General features: G+C 38.5%; 1 protein-coding gene across 1 annotated transcript; it reads left to right on the top strand.

The window, feature by feature from the left end:
- The first annotated feature begins 6864 nt into the window (after positions 1-6864).
- Positions 6865-14371, top strand: nr2e1 (nuclear receptor subfamily 2, group E, member 1). The gene is made up of 9 exons (XM_084432588.1): positions 6865-7349; positions 10345-10490; positions 10918-11005; positions 11879-12114; positions 12225-12371; positions 12482-12578; positions 12735-12884; positions 13460-13565; positions 13711-14371. The coding sequence occupies exons 1-9, from the start codon at positions 7190-7192 to the stop codon at positions 13871-13873; spliced, it is 1293 nt and encodes a 430-aa protein (XP_084288714.1). The 5' UTR covers positions 6865-7189; the 3' UTR covers positions 13874-14371.
- Positions 14372-14647: the final 276 nt, after the last annotated feature.

Below are 14647 nucleotides of genomic sequence, written 5' to 3'. Positions count from 1 at the left end.
AAAAAAATTTCTGAAAACATATTTGTATGAATAGAAAGTCTCTCTGTTGATATTTAATGAACTATCTTTTTCAATTTCATGATGCAACCAAACCTGCGCGGAAGCCTTTGTTAGTGGCATCTATGAAATTATAATAGTTAAAAAGACAAATGTGACGGACTTCTGAGCCAACAGATATGACAAAGCACAAATATACTCATTCTGATCTGAAATGAAAAGCATTTACAGTTCACAGTCGGTCATTAATTGATCATGGTAATGCATTGAAGAGAATCCAGCAGATGCTAGGTGAAAGCCAGCTCTGATCAGCAGGGGTGCGTTTGCGTTTTGGTCCTTTAGAGAGAAGGCTTTGGCCCAGATGCAGCCATGTTAACTTTGAGTGCCCCCCCCTCCTCCACCCCCCCAAACTCCTTTCCACTCTTCCCAAGCCCCCAGGTTGCCTTTGCATGACATCATCGCTGAAGCATGCCCCCCAAACCCCTGTGAATCTCCCCATCCTTATTCCCATTGAGCCTCTGCAAGCCATACGTTCCTTTCTCTCCCTCTCCTTTTTTCCCCTCCTTCTCTTTCTCTTCCTCCTCTGCTTCCACCAATCCCCTCCCTTTTTCCTTAACCAGGAGAAGGCATTGTTTGGGGCGAGGGCCTGATCAAAAAACGCGGCCCGCCCAAACTGCGGCCTTTCTGTAAATTCAATAAGCCCACCTTAAAGATTTGCCTAATTAATGGATGACATCTTTGGCTGGAGGAGAGGCGAGGTATTTTGCTCGGGCTCGCTCATTGTTGGCCTCCTAATTAACTTTCCCAGGTCAGCCCGGGTCTCAGCAACCTGGGAGTGAAGAGCTTCATTGTGAGAGGAGTTGTAAACTTACTTTTTTTGCCTCGGCACTTAAAAGGGAAAGCAACTATAGGGAACAGAAAATATCCTATTTAAGGCCTTTGTGAGTGAACTGCCTGCACATGGTCCAATAAAGGAAGTCTTTTTAAATAAGCGTTCATGGTCCTCCCCACAGTCCTCCTCTCCCCTCCCTCTCTCCTCTCCTCTTTTGCTTTTCGGAGCAATGCAGAAAGGTTATGAATGATAGTTTGGGGTTTAAGGAGTGAGGGGCAAGGGCCAGTCTTCTGTGTACCATTTGTGTTTGAACCTTTTGAGAAAGTCCGAGTTTGGGGGGGGGTTTCTGGTCTGTCTGGCAACTGTATGATTACGTTTCTCACTAAGAAGACTAGAAATTCAATGTTTGAAATGTGAACGTTATTATCTCCTTCTATTAGGCCACCTACAATGGGGATAGTAATGTGGGGGGGAGGGGTGCGATAAATATTGGTGACGGATGTCATTTACATAAACGTAACACGCGAATATCTTTAATCGCCGCCGAGGAGCTTAATAAAGACAATGCTGATTGTGAAACAACAACACAAATCACTCTTTGGGGAAAACAATGAATCCATCAGTAACACCTAATAACCTCCCCTTCCACCCCGCTCCGCCCCAGTATCCTCTCACCTCCCCTCCCTCTACACCCTCTGTCTGATCCCAAAAATGAAGTGTAATGAGTGGGGTGTGATCTTCCCACAGTCAGTAAGGCCAGCCTCAGCATCATGACATCACGCATGTCCGGCCAGCTCTTTGAGCTTTAACAAAATATACAGTGGCCCAAAGATCCAAAATGTACATGTGTTAAATAAATAAATAAATAAATGCTCATGTACAAAACAATACTAAGCTATTTCAATTCAAATTAGATCAACTTTAACTTCATTATACTTGTTGACTTCAGTTAAATGTATTCGTCATCATTATTTCCATAACTGGTGGGCATGAAGAATTGAAATTCACAAGAAAAAAAAAAATCATCAGTAACAAATAAATAAATAATTTGTTTACATTTAAGAATGAATTATTTTGTATCGGATTTTTCATCTGAATTATTTTTTTAAACTATATTAATTTAACAGATGAGCACTGCATTGCATGTATATCAAATTAACACAAAATGTGCATACATAACCTTGACAAATGTATTAAAATGTATTATTAAAATGCATGAAGTTATCAAAGTCTTCTTGTATTCATTTTTTGATATTAAATCAAATTCAAGGTTAGTAGAAAAATAAAACTTTTTACATTTACTAAAATTGAAGATTTAATATTAAGTCTAATATTAAACTATTTTATATATATATATATATATATATATATATATATATATATATATATATATATATATATATATATATATATATATATATATATATATAATTTAAACAACTTCAAAATGTATTATATTAATAGATTTAATGTAGTATTAAAATTATTAACAACTTAAAAAAATATTTTATTATTAAAAATAAATAAAAATATATTTATATATAATAATAATAATATATATTTTTTAATTATTACAAATTATAATTTTTTATAATAGATTTAATGTATTATTAAAATTATTAATACAAATAAATTAATTCAGGAAAGAACATATCAAATTCCTTCACTGCAAATACGGAAACTAAAAACACAAACTATAAAAGAGATCAACACGCAGCACCACATTGTACTTATCACATAAAAGCCATCAAATGATGTGATAGGCTTTGGCAGGCAAATTGTTTCTGTGAAACATGCCATTGATGAGACGTCACCTGAAGAGACAAATAAACAAATAAAAGAAAGTTGATGTCACAGCAGAATAAAGTTTGTCATTTCGTGCCCCTACGCCGGTCGCCGAAACGGTGTGAACGGCGAAAGCTTCTTTAGCCAGCTGTCATAATTTGTTAACGAGGCTTTTCAAAAAAGCAGAATGATAATGAGAGGACAGAAAAAAAAGAGACAGGCAGGGAAAGAGGGTAGAGGGGGTGCCCTTCGTGAGTGACTGTGGAAGCGGAGAGTCGGTCCCCAGGGAGCCGGGTCGGGGGGGGGGGGGCAACATCAGACCGATTTCAGCGCAGCAACATGATGGCATCTCTGACGTTTTAATATTAATGAGAACGAGCTCCTCGGCTTGGAGCTGCCAGCACTCTCAACAGGTGCCTAGGCTCCTCTCCGCACACGGGCCGACAAGCTCTCTCCCGTCCCGCTGGCGATAACACCTCTCCGTCTCAGGAGGAGCTCAGGGCCCTTAAAGAGAGGGAGGGAGGGCGGGCAGAAAGGGAAGCGGAATGAGTTAAGTCATCCATTTAAAAACTTAGACGATGAGCTCTCTTTTAAAGTCACCTCTCGCGAAGCCGAACCACGAGGTCTCGATATTTCTCCTCTTCTCCCAAACCCCCTTGAGAAAGAAATTGACTTTTGTTTGGAGTTTGTGAAAAGTGGGAATCAGGAGAAGGACAATGGGGCTCCCCATGGAGAGGACCCGAGTGAAGCCATCTCAAATCAGTCAGCCAAGGGACCAATTAATCCGGCCATTGTCAGGCCCAAGCCACTGCCAGCACATCAACACATTCAGAGCCCATTGTCCCGACCCTCCTGCAGTAGGATTTAGTCCGTCCAACAGCCAGTTTTGTCCGGGCCAGCTCAGGCGGAAGTTTCTCACTGACAATTTGCCCCAAATAGATTTGTCAGAAAGCGTCCGTCGACCTGCCAGTTAGACAGGGTGAGGTTGTGTTCGGCCTTTATTACTACTACTATTATTATTTTATTTTTATTTATTTTTTGGAAATGTAGTAATGGGAAAATTCTATACACAGGCATGTGGAGTGTGTATATGTGTGACGGTCTAACCTCATATAAGGTGCGGGATGAAATGAATACTGCAATATGGAACATAAAATATATATGATTCAATTAAATTTGATGTCAGGCCTAAAGAGTGCTCTCTTTAATATTAAAACATCTGTGTAAGTGAATCTATAATGTTTACTGTACCTGAAAAAGAAATAAAAATGATTAAGATGATGATTACGTCGTACTTTGCAATGGGATGAAATGTGTTTATATACTCTCTTGAAAAGAGCAAACGCCTCTCCTAATTTCTAACATTACTGTACAAGTTGGACTGTTATGAAATTGCGTTCAAGCTTAAACTCATAACACCTTTTTAAGAAGCTTAAAAATGTATTAATTTACCAGGAAAAATAGGAAGCATGATAAAAAAAAAAAGATCACCTTACTTCTTTTCAGTGAGAACAGGCAGCAGGTGTCCTCTGTTAAACAACAAAATTAAATTAAAAAGACGTAGAAATGTAAAGATGGAAATACAAAACGGTTCAGAAACAGACATATTTCTATCAGGAACAGATATTCTATACATCATATACTGTAAGAGAACATGTTTAGTATAAGGACAGCACTCTAACAATGTGATCCGCATGAGAAAAACCTCAAAATGCGTTTAATTAGTGAATGACTTCAATTTATAGTTGGATGAAATTGGCCAAACATTTCTTCTCATTGCCAGTGTTTTTATCATATTTATTCAAATTAATTGTATATCTAAAATACATTCTTGCAGTTTCTTTCTTCATATATAAGTCAGTAACGGAAGTGCTCGTCTAAGCGGCCTAAATATATTTTTTCCCAGTCCCCTGGCTAGCAGCGATCTGTAGATTTGTTTCTGGTTTGCTGCCTCGTTGATACACACATGCGTTTATCTCAGAACAAAGTGCTGAAAAGTTCTGCTATCACAGAAAAGTATTTTGCAACATCTCCAACACGCTGTTACAGGAGTGGTTAAGGATAAGAGTTGGTGTTGCTGTCCCTCTCCACTTTAAGGGCTAAGTAAGCAGTTGCATACTGATTCTGTCAAGCCAACAACTAGATACACAATCAGATGGTTCTTTGTCAGAGATTTTCATTGACTGTTATTGAGAGGAGAGTCACAAGCACAAAAAGTGAAAGCAAGCAGCCGGGGCAACCATGATGTTGGTTATGTTTGTGTAAAGACTATCTATGAATGACAGGATTAGGGCGAGTTAAGCAGATTACTACGAGCAGACCACCCCACCCCTAAGACACACACACACACACACACACACACACTTATAAACACATAGATAGGGAAAGTGAAAAAGAAAAAAAAAGAGAGAAAGAAAAAGAAAAAGAGAGAAAGTCAAATCAGATTTGTTCACACTTTTTAAAATGAACATGATGCTCTTCACATAGTCTATCATACATCTAGAAGTCATTAGACTCATTTTGATGTAATCACTTGTGGCCCCGAGTTGGCTGGTGATGCCCACAGAGATAGGCAGTATGAGTCTACTGTGACACTGTTTTTCTCAGTCTGGCACCCAAGGTCGTGAAAAACGCACATTTGAATATGCAGTCATTCACCTGTCAAAAATCCTAATTTCTTTTCAGTGCACTGAGAACACCGTTTAAAGGAGGACATGACAATCACTAATTGCGATTAGATACGCCCCCGTTCGCCACGTTTAGACCGAGATTTAGGGCTCCCATATGGTCCCGAGCTACCGTGGGAATGTTCATAATTAAACCTAAAATATGGGTGTCTGTTGGCGGTGACCACAACACGGCACGCTGTTAAGGTCAAGATGTCATCGCGCACGTTCTCAAAGGGGTACAGTTGTGATTCTCCCAGTGCACGCATGTGTCCCCTCCAAAACAGAGCGCACGATTTCGCTTTTTTTTTTCTTTTTGCGGAGAAATGTTTTCAATATTACAACTATAAAGCTCTAACATATGTGTATGCAAAAATCTAAACTACATCATATCACTGTGTATTTGTACCCGTTAAAGTGAGTCAAGGCTAATAATAAGCAAATTACCTTTAAATTTACACGAAATAGAGACAGAGACGTTGCATTCGGCAAAAACATGTAGGCTTACAAAAAAAAAAAAGTATAGGTTACACTAGTATGTTATACAGATAAAGTAAATGTTGCCTATACCCCCAACTCCCTAGAAAACACGATAAGAAACGTTGATGTGTAGCCTACATTTAGATTATGTTTTACATTATAAAAAATAGAAAAGAAAAAAAGGGTCACACTTTAGTCTAGGGTCCAATTCTCACTATTAACTATTAACAACGACTTTTGCCTTAATAAACTCCTAATTAGGCTATTAATAGGTAGGCCTAGTTGTTAAGTTTAGGTAGCCTATTGGGTATGATTAAGGGAGTTTGAATATGTTCATGCAGAATAAGGCATTAATATGTGCTTTATAAGTAGGCTACTAATATAGTAATATTCATAATAAGCAACTTAATAGAGAGAACTGGATCCTAAGCTAGTGTTACCAAAAACAGTGCACTCGAAAATAATGTATCACATTTAGAGTATATAGCATATAGTAGTAAACATGTTAAGCATGCCACATGTTGATTCAGAATAAAAAAAAAAAAAAAATTAAAAAAGATTTCCTCCAATTTCCACGCCTGGCGAGAGAGCGATGAGAATCAGTATTCGGGCTCGAGGGAGAACAGATCTCTTGCAGTCGTAACTCAACAGGTGCACGCGCGCGATGGAAGGATACGGTGAAGCGCGGAAGAAAGTAAGTTAGTTTCGAAAAAAAAAGAAGGTGATTATGTTTCTGAGGATTATTTAAATAGGATACTTTAAACGATTTACTTCAGTCTGGGAGCACTAGGTCACTGAACTCCCAGAGGATGGAAATGTGTTCCCAATCAGTGGCAAACGTTTGATTCGGTCATTTAAACAGCCTCGCTGATCCTAATCAATTCCTACAGAGCGCACCATTAGCCTCTCGCAGTGTCTCACTCACTGTGTGTGGAATATCACTTCATTCGTCCCCGTGACGTCATGCGAGAGCAGGAGTTGAAGCAGAAGGCAGGGAAAAGCTAAGTGGTCAAAGGAAGTTGGGCTCTCCTCCCACCCTCCCTCTCTCCCGCCCTCCTACTCTAATACATCTCATACATATTAGCAAACCTTTAATCTGACGGTACACATCACAAAGTCACTCACCAAGACTCTAGGCTGAGACGCGTTTTCCAGCGCATGCAGTAGCCTACTTTTTAAGCTGGTGTTGAGCAGTAAGTAACAGTGCTGGCTTATGCGTTTCACCAACTTTCCGTGTCGCTGAGAGAGACCAGGGGACCGGCTCGGGCATATCGTCTGTGCGGCAGCATCCATCGCATCAATCAACAGTCACACACCAAATCTGGATTCTATTCGCTGAGACACAAGAGGAGCGACTTGGACACACTCAAAGAAAACTGCAACAGAAAGCAGAGGACCAGTTGTCCACCGCAAATCGGATGTTTAATTTATGCTTGTCATTTCTGAATCCAAGTCAAAAGTGCTGAGAACTCCCCTGGGCCTGAGAAGTGGAACTTTTCTACGCAGTTTTCTTGGAGCAGAGGTCTTCAATATGAGCAAGCCTGCTGGTTCAACAAGTGGTTGTCTGGATATTTTAAATGTCAAATCCAGTGAGTAGATTGTTTTTCTTTGTTGTTAGTAATAGCGAATCAGAAACGCAATCTCTTTTGTTTACGAAATAAGTGAGTTTAAAATGTTTATGGCTTAAGGTGACAAAAATCACCTTAACTCCACAGAGCTGTCAAACGCAAATCGATGTGTTTACATGCTGTCAAATTGTTGCCAACACCGAAAGCACGAATGCCTAAAAAATCTACATAACAGTATTTTTACATATTAGATATATACGTGTAAGAAAATAAATAAGCCCGGAAAAGGTTAGATAAGTTTGCGTTTATTGATGCTGTTACACTGCTTGACAGCCTTGATTCCCCATTAGGCTACGCTTAGCAAATAAGTTGTGAATAGGCTGCTAATATTGTAACAGCCCGTACGATACATTTTTAAAATATAGTTTGGTCCTATAAGGTCTGCGTAAACTGTGCATAACATGTCATCAAAGCAGATCTGAGTTATCCTTATTAGCGTGCTCTTTTGACTCGTCAATTAATTTCAAGGAAACAAGAATGCAGATTTCCTGACAATTTATTCTTTTACATTTGCAATGTGGGTTTTCAAAATGGTCTGACTGGAAACATTTTTTGAAATATGAAAAATTCAGTGTGATTTGAGAAATACGCTTGTGGTGATAAAAAAAAAAAAATGTGTGCGCCTCTATTTGACTTTAAAGATTAGACTTAAATTAAAAGGTGTTAAATGTTTTGACGTGTTAAGTATCTTCTAAATGACCCAAGAAAATTATTTAAGTGAAAGGCAAAAAAAATAAGGTAACCCAATCACATTTTTTCCCTAATGCTCACTAGTAATTAATGATGATTTTAAAATAACAGACCTGTGTTAAAAACACAATTTTTAAATCTAGCTTAGTATTTTAATCTAAATTAGTAAATTTACTTTAGGACCAATGGACACATGAAATAATTTCGTTGAGGCCTAAACTTGAGGTTCATTATTTTGAATGCATAGCCCCCCAAAAAACTTTCTGACGACGCTTTACACGCATTTCAAATCATTTTCAGAAGATATTTATAATACACAAGAGTATTATATAAAAAGATATTTTGCTTTACAGGGGTAAAATCGCGGCACTTGCACTGTTTGGGTGGTCGAAGGCCCATTAAGTGCAGAGTTTCTCACAACTGCACTTAATCCAATGCAGCAGGTCTCAGGGTTGATGCTGATTACAGTAATGAAATATGCCATATGTCTTTAAACAATTACAGCTCACAATGCAACAGACCGGGACCCCCACAGAGGAAAGTTAAAGACGCGTTTCATTCTCTAAAAACAAATCCGCCTTCAATTCATGAGTTTCTTAAATACGAACGTACCATTGAGTGTTGTCAAATTATGCGATGATTGCATCTAATCTGGATGGGGGAACAGTATAGGCCTTTATGACTTCCTCGAAATAAGAGCTGTCTGCTTTGATGGGTTTAATTATCATACCACATAAAAAGAAAATCGCACTGGAAACAAAATAAATAAATGATAATAATCATACAGAAACTCTAAATGCAAATTAAAAAGCAGGCGTTCTTCGAGCGCTTCATCTGAAAAATAAATAAAGAAATAATTATTGGTGCACCATGGAGCAATTTTCAAGTTTCAAAACGACTCAAAAGCAACAAGTTGCCTCCATCACTCTTTTTCAGGCATGCAAGATGCAAGCAAATATTAAATGAATCTACATTGTTGTCAATACGAGAATTTCCCACTGTTCTGATTTTTTTATATAGCCCTACACACAGCGAATCTTTTCCGTCAAAAGTGATCACCAAGCCTGTAACAAAACGCCATTATAATTTCTGAAAGGTCCTGTACGAGGAACATCTGGCATGTACAGAACAGAAATCTGTTTTTCCATTAAAATGCAGCATCGTTTTTTCCTTTTTTTTTTTTTCTTTTCTTGTTTTAAAAAGTCAGAGTGCATGAAGTCGTTTTCCTTCTCCTTCGTTACTGGTCTATATCCGAATTCCCATGCTACCCTTTTTGACGGGTCACTGGAAAATCAATGAGCAGGTGGACATATGTCAGTGTAATTACATAGCCGTTTCTCTAAACGACTCCCCCATATACATGCAAATATACCTCTATTGACAGACTTAAATACAGAAGAAAAAAAAAATTCTGCACACAAGAAAAATCACAATTTTCATTTACTCCAAGTTCATTTGCATACACTTCATTTGAGTCTCTGAAACGCGCTGGTGCGTATTATTCTCCTCTCCCGTGTCACTCCTTAATCCGCGAGCCTTTAGACGGCGCGAAGAAAGCAGTTGTCGAGCTTCATTATGAAGCGGGGTTGGCAGCTTGTCGAGACCAGGCCAGTCAGACGAGGCTCAATGGGGAAATCATTAAGTTAACACTCTCCCTAATGTCGCCATTGTGCGCGTCTACTGAACATTGTTTTATGCGACCTGCGATATGACGCTTCCCACCAATGCGCCCAGGGTTTGCACATTCCTATGGACCGACTCATTAAAAGTGTGTCCTTTAACGCGATTTTTAGCACGATTGTTTGTTTTAGTTTTTAGGCCAAAGATTTGGGAATTGTGCGAAATTATGCAATGACTTTCAGGGAAATTTCTGTAGGCCAGGCGCAATGTTGAGGTTCGTCTCGCGCATAATTTCTCTTTTGGGCCCTTATCACAGAACTATAACTATTAACTATAGTTTTAAACAAAACTGATGGGTTTTTTTTTTTATTTTTTATGTGACACTTGTTTATCTAGGCTAAATATAACAAAGTGATAGATAGCCTAATAAAAGCAGGCTATAGCCAACTTTCTGAAAATATGATCTCGGCCTAACTTGAAATCGTAAACTTAATACCAATCTTTGAGTTAAAATGAATAACTATTAAACATAAGCCTATTAAATGTCAATATTCTTAAATAGACATAAAATCTGCTATTGGGTTGCTGCATTTTTGTCGTTTTTTCATTAAATGGCTAACTGCTATATTTTCTATCTCTGGTATAGGTCGGATTCTGGACATTCCATGTAAAGTGTGTGGAGACCGAAGTTCTGGAAAGCACTACGGGGTTTATGCGTGTGATGGCTGCTCGGGATTTTTCAAGAGGAGCATAAGGAGAAACAGAACGTATGTCTGCAAATCTGGCACACAGGTGAGCTATAGCTAGGTCTACTAATCAATTACAGCGAAGTGTTTGAACCATAACAGCGTCAGCTAATTTGATCTAAGCAAGCGCGTCTAAGGACTAGATTACACCTCCAGTGATTTTCATAATTGAAAGATTATCCCAGAAGTGAGCCCCCTCCCGCGCCTTTGAGGGCCCTTTGCCCCGTCTAGTGTAACAGGTGTAATCCAATCTAACGCACCGGCAGGACTGGGTGGATTTGGAGAGCGGTAGGCGGGATTGAGACTATTGGTCGTGCGGCGGGGGAGCGAGTCAATAGCCGTCATTACTCTACCATTCCCACATACCTGTGGAGTGGAGATCACTGGAGCAGAAAGCAGAAGAGGCTGTTTGTGTGCCGTTGCTAAACGAAACCTACTGTATTTCCTTATTCTCTCGTCCTCTTTTCCCTCAGGGCGGCTGTCCAGTAGACAAGACGCACAGAAATCAGTGTCGCGCCTGTCGCTTGAAAAAGTGTCTAGAAGTTAATATGAATAAAGATGGTAAGTGCTTGTGAACACATTCGTTTTTTAAAAATATATATTTTCAAGAGTTAACAACAGAAAATAGTTTTATGTTGCCTGTAATCCCCTTAGACAGTTGCATAAATTCATACGGTAAAAAAGCTGATTGCTTTTGTCTTTACTTGCCAACTAGTTGACTGATACACTTGTATAAGCTAGTTATAAGTGTCAGTGACTTTGTTTTCCGGATCTATAAAATCTAATTAAAAGGATGACTGAAAAAAACACCACTGATTTAAAATTTTATTATGAAATATTATCATATATTATTGTTTATTATTATATATTATTATTATATAGGCATATATATATATATATATATATATATATATATATATATATATATATATAAATAATATTATTATTTTTATTATTATTATTATTATGAAAGTGTATTCTAGCCAACATGCTAATAATCAGTTTTGTCATGTGACCAGAAAAAAAAAAAAAAAAACAGACTCCTTTAGACCCTCATGTAGGCTATCCCAGTCTTTAAAAAAAAAATCGGAATCAAAAATCTCAATTTTTCCAAAGGTGGAGTAACACTAATACAATATATTTATATTCATGCAAATTTGTAGAAAAAAAGTCAGCACAACGATTACAACTTTAGTGTCTTCATTGTGCAAGTAAAATAATTGTGTACCTTTAACTTGATTGTTAGCATATATAGCCTACATTAAGTCAATATTTATTGTAGAAATAATCGATTTTCAAAAAATCCAACAAGAATAGCCTACATAGGCTATTACTTGCCACATATTTCCAAACTAGCTGTAGCTTTTAAAACTATTTCTACTTTTTATCCTATAAGAATGCTTATTTATCATCATGCCACTTCTATGAATACAGCAGTGCAGCACGAGAGAGGACCGAGGACGTCAACCATTAGAAAGCAGGTGGCGCTGTATTTCCGAGGCCATAAAGAGGTGAACGGTTCGTCGACCCATTTTCCATCCACGTCTATCCCGGGGCCGCCGTTTTTCACGACAGTCACGCAGCTGGAGCCTCACAACCTGGAGTTAAACACGGTCACGAGCACACCGGAACGACAGGCCATTGTAGGACTCGCCCAACCCACACCGAAGGTAAACGCAGTTTAATCAACGAACTATCAATTTAATTAAAACATAGTTGACCTTATAAATGAATGCCTACAACCCCGCTTATTTTCTATGCTCATGTAATAACTTTTCAGTATCCTCACGAAGTCAGCGGCACTCCCATGTACCTGTATGAAGTGGCGACAGAGTCTGTGTGCGAATCGGCCGCGCGCCTGCTCTTCATGAGCATTAAATGGGCCAAGAGTGTTCCGGCCTTCTCCACACTCCCTCTTCCTGACCAGGTAAACAAGTGCTTTAATCATTTAATGTATCATTTTCATGTAACCAAACCAAATGCTAGGTGTTTTATGTATAATCATTAGTGAACACTCTTACCTTTTTTTTCCCGCAGTTGATCCTTTTAGAAGACGCATGGAGGGAGCTGTTCGTGCTGGGCATCGCGCAGTGGGCCATCCCAGTGGACTCCAGCACTCTCCTAGCTGTTTCAGGTAGGCCATACAACATGTTGCCTGGAAGTTGTGCTTGGTTGGTTTGACAAGTTTGAAATACTTTTACAATTGCCATTTCTATTTTTTGCTTACAAAGTCATATCCATACTTTGATTATCCAAGTGTAAGATTTTATCACGTTTTCTCGCGCATTAGGAATGAATACCGAGAACACAGATTCCCAGAGGCTAAACAAAATCATCTCCGAGATCCAGGCGCTGCAGGAGGTCGTGACGCGCTTCAGACAGCTCAGACTGGACGCCACGGAGTTTGCGTGCCTCAAGTGCATCGTCACCTTCAAAGCAGGTAGAGTTCGTTTAAAAAAATAAATATATATAGGCTATTATATAAATAATAATAATAATAAAAATAAATAAATAAATAAATAAATCATTTTATTGTTACTAAATTGTTGTCAGTTACTGATTCCAAATTACATGACAAAAATTATAGTTAGCAACTAATGTAATCGATCACAACACATTTAAGGTAATTTGACTACTTTTTGATTACTTTTAGATTACTTTGGACTTTATCACATTGATTTGAATAGGATAATCTTGTACCACACTGATATAAAAATACAAATATTCCATTCTTTGTTAACAACAACATGAAGTGCATTAAATATTAAATCATGTCATCGTTTCCAAGGCTGGGGTTTGTGATTGAACTGCGGGGTTTGTGTGTTTAATGAAAAGCTATTAATTAAATAATAATAATTTTAAATTTAAATAAATTTGATCAGTTCTATACATAGACCTGTGAACTTAATTTTATTAATGATTATTATTGACCTAACTTATTGACATGTCCACATGACTAGGACAGCGTAAAGTGAGCTAAACAAACATGCCGTCTCTCTTTTCTTTCTTGTACAGTTCCAACACACAGTGGTTCGGAACTGAGGAGCTTTCGTAACGCTAGTGCCATTGCAGCCCTTCAGGACGAAGCCCAGCTGACTCTAAACAGCTACATCCACACCAGGTACAGCGAATACTTCCTGAAACATGGGGGAATCTGATAAAGCGCATGCAATGAACAGTGGTGAATTTAGAACTCTTCTGATTTCTATTTTTACATTCAACTCTATTCCTATTTCAAGGATTTCAACCGAATGGTTACGTTTCAGGTACCCCACTCAGCCGTGCCGCTTCGGGAAGCTGCTGTTGCTCTTGCCTGCTCTACGCTCAGTCGGTCCATCCACCATCGAAGAGGTGTTCTTCAAAAAGACCATCGGAAACGTGCCCATCACGCGACTGCTTTCAGACATGTACAAATCCAGTGATATATGAGCTACTGAGAGACAGAAAAGAAACAGAAATGTATCTTTGACCTTGGCATTCACATGGACGCTGTGGATGACACCAGATCCCCCTAATGTGATTCTTCACGCACTTGTTTGGAGAATAAAGCTCTACCAATGTCAAGATGTTGTTGTTACGCAGGGAAAGTTTAAAACGAACAAACAGACTGCATCTCTAAAAGTTGAGCTCACTGCTTAGAAAGAAAAACGAACGTTTAACCAGTAATTTTCTAATTGATTTAATCTATTTAAGGTTGTTTATGGAAGTAACTTAACAAGCTTAATCTGTTCTTGTTCTATCAAGATTTAAATACAAAATGATCTTAGTTTGTAGTCATATTTGAACGGAGTGTCTGTTATGTACAATCATTCATTTCAAAACGGGACGTTTTATTGTGTCCAATCGACCAGCTACCATCATGACCAATGCTGTTTTGATTTCAGCGCCACTATTATTGGTACGTCCACGAGAACTTTGAAGGAAACCAAAAATACAAAAAAAGAAAGAAACCATGAGGTATGTTGCAGGGAAGTAAGTCGCTGTCCCTTTGACATAGTGCTGAAAACCAAAGGCCCATGAGTCAGAACTGAAGAGCAAGTTCATTCCTGTCCTGCCTTCCAGCAGAAGCTCCAACTTGAATCATAAACACTTGAACCAGCTAATCGGGTTTACTTGAAACGCATGCTTTAAGGTTGGAATTAAACTTAGCGGGAAGGCAGCAGGACTGAGCATTACTGACCTGATGAATCACATAATTACCTA

Source organism: Rutilus rutilus, assembly GCF_951802725.1.
Source record: "Rutilus rutilus genome assembly, chromosome: 15".
Taxonomy (NCBI): domain Eukaryota; kingdom Metazoa; phylum Chordata; class Actinopteri; order Cypriniformes; family Leuciscidae; genus Rutilus; species Rutilus rutilus.
The sequence above is the reverse complement of the archived record's forward strand: the minus strand, read 5'-3'. Positions and strand labels throughout refer to the sequence as shown.

Bases quoted from the DNA above. Each gene is read 5' to 3' on its own strand.
- nr2e1 (XM_084432588.1), top strand. From the start codon at position 7,190: ATGCTTGTCATTTCTGAATCCAAGTCAAAAGTGCTGAGAACTCCCCTG. The intron at 10,491-10,917 runs GTGAGCTATAGC...CTTTTCCCTCAG, and splicing joins TCTGCAAATCTGGCACACAG to GGCGGCTGTCCAGTAGACAA. The intron at 12,579-12,734 runs GTAGGCCATACA...CTCGCGCATTAG, and splicing joins CACTCTCCTAGCTGTTTCAG to GAATGAATACCGAGAACACA.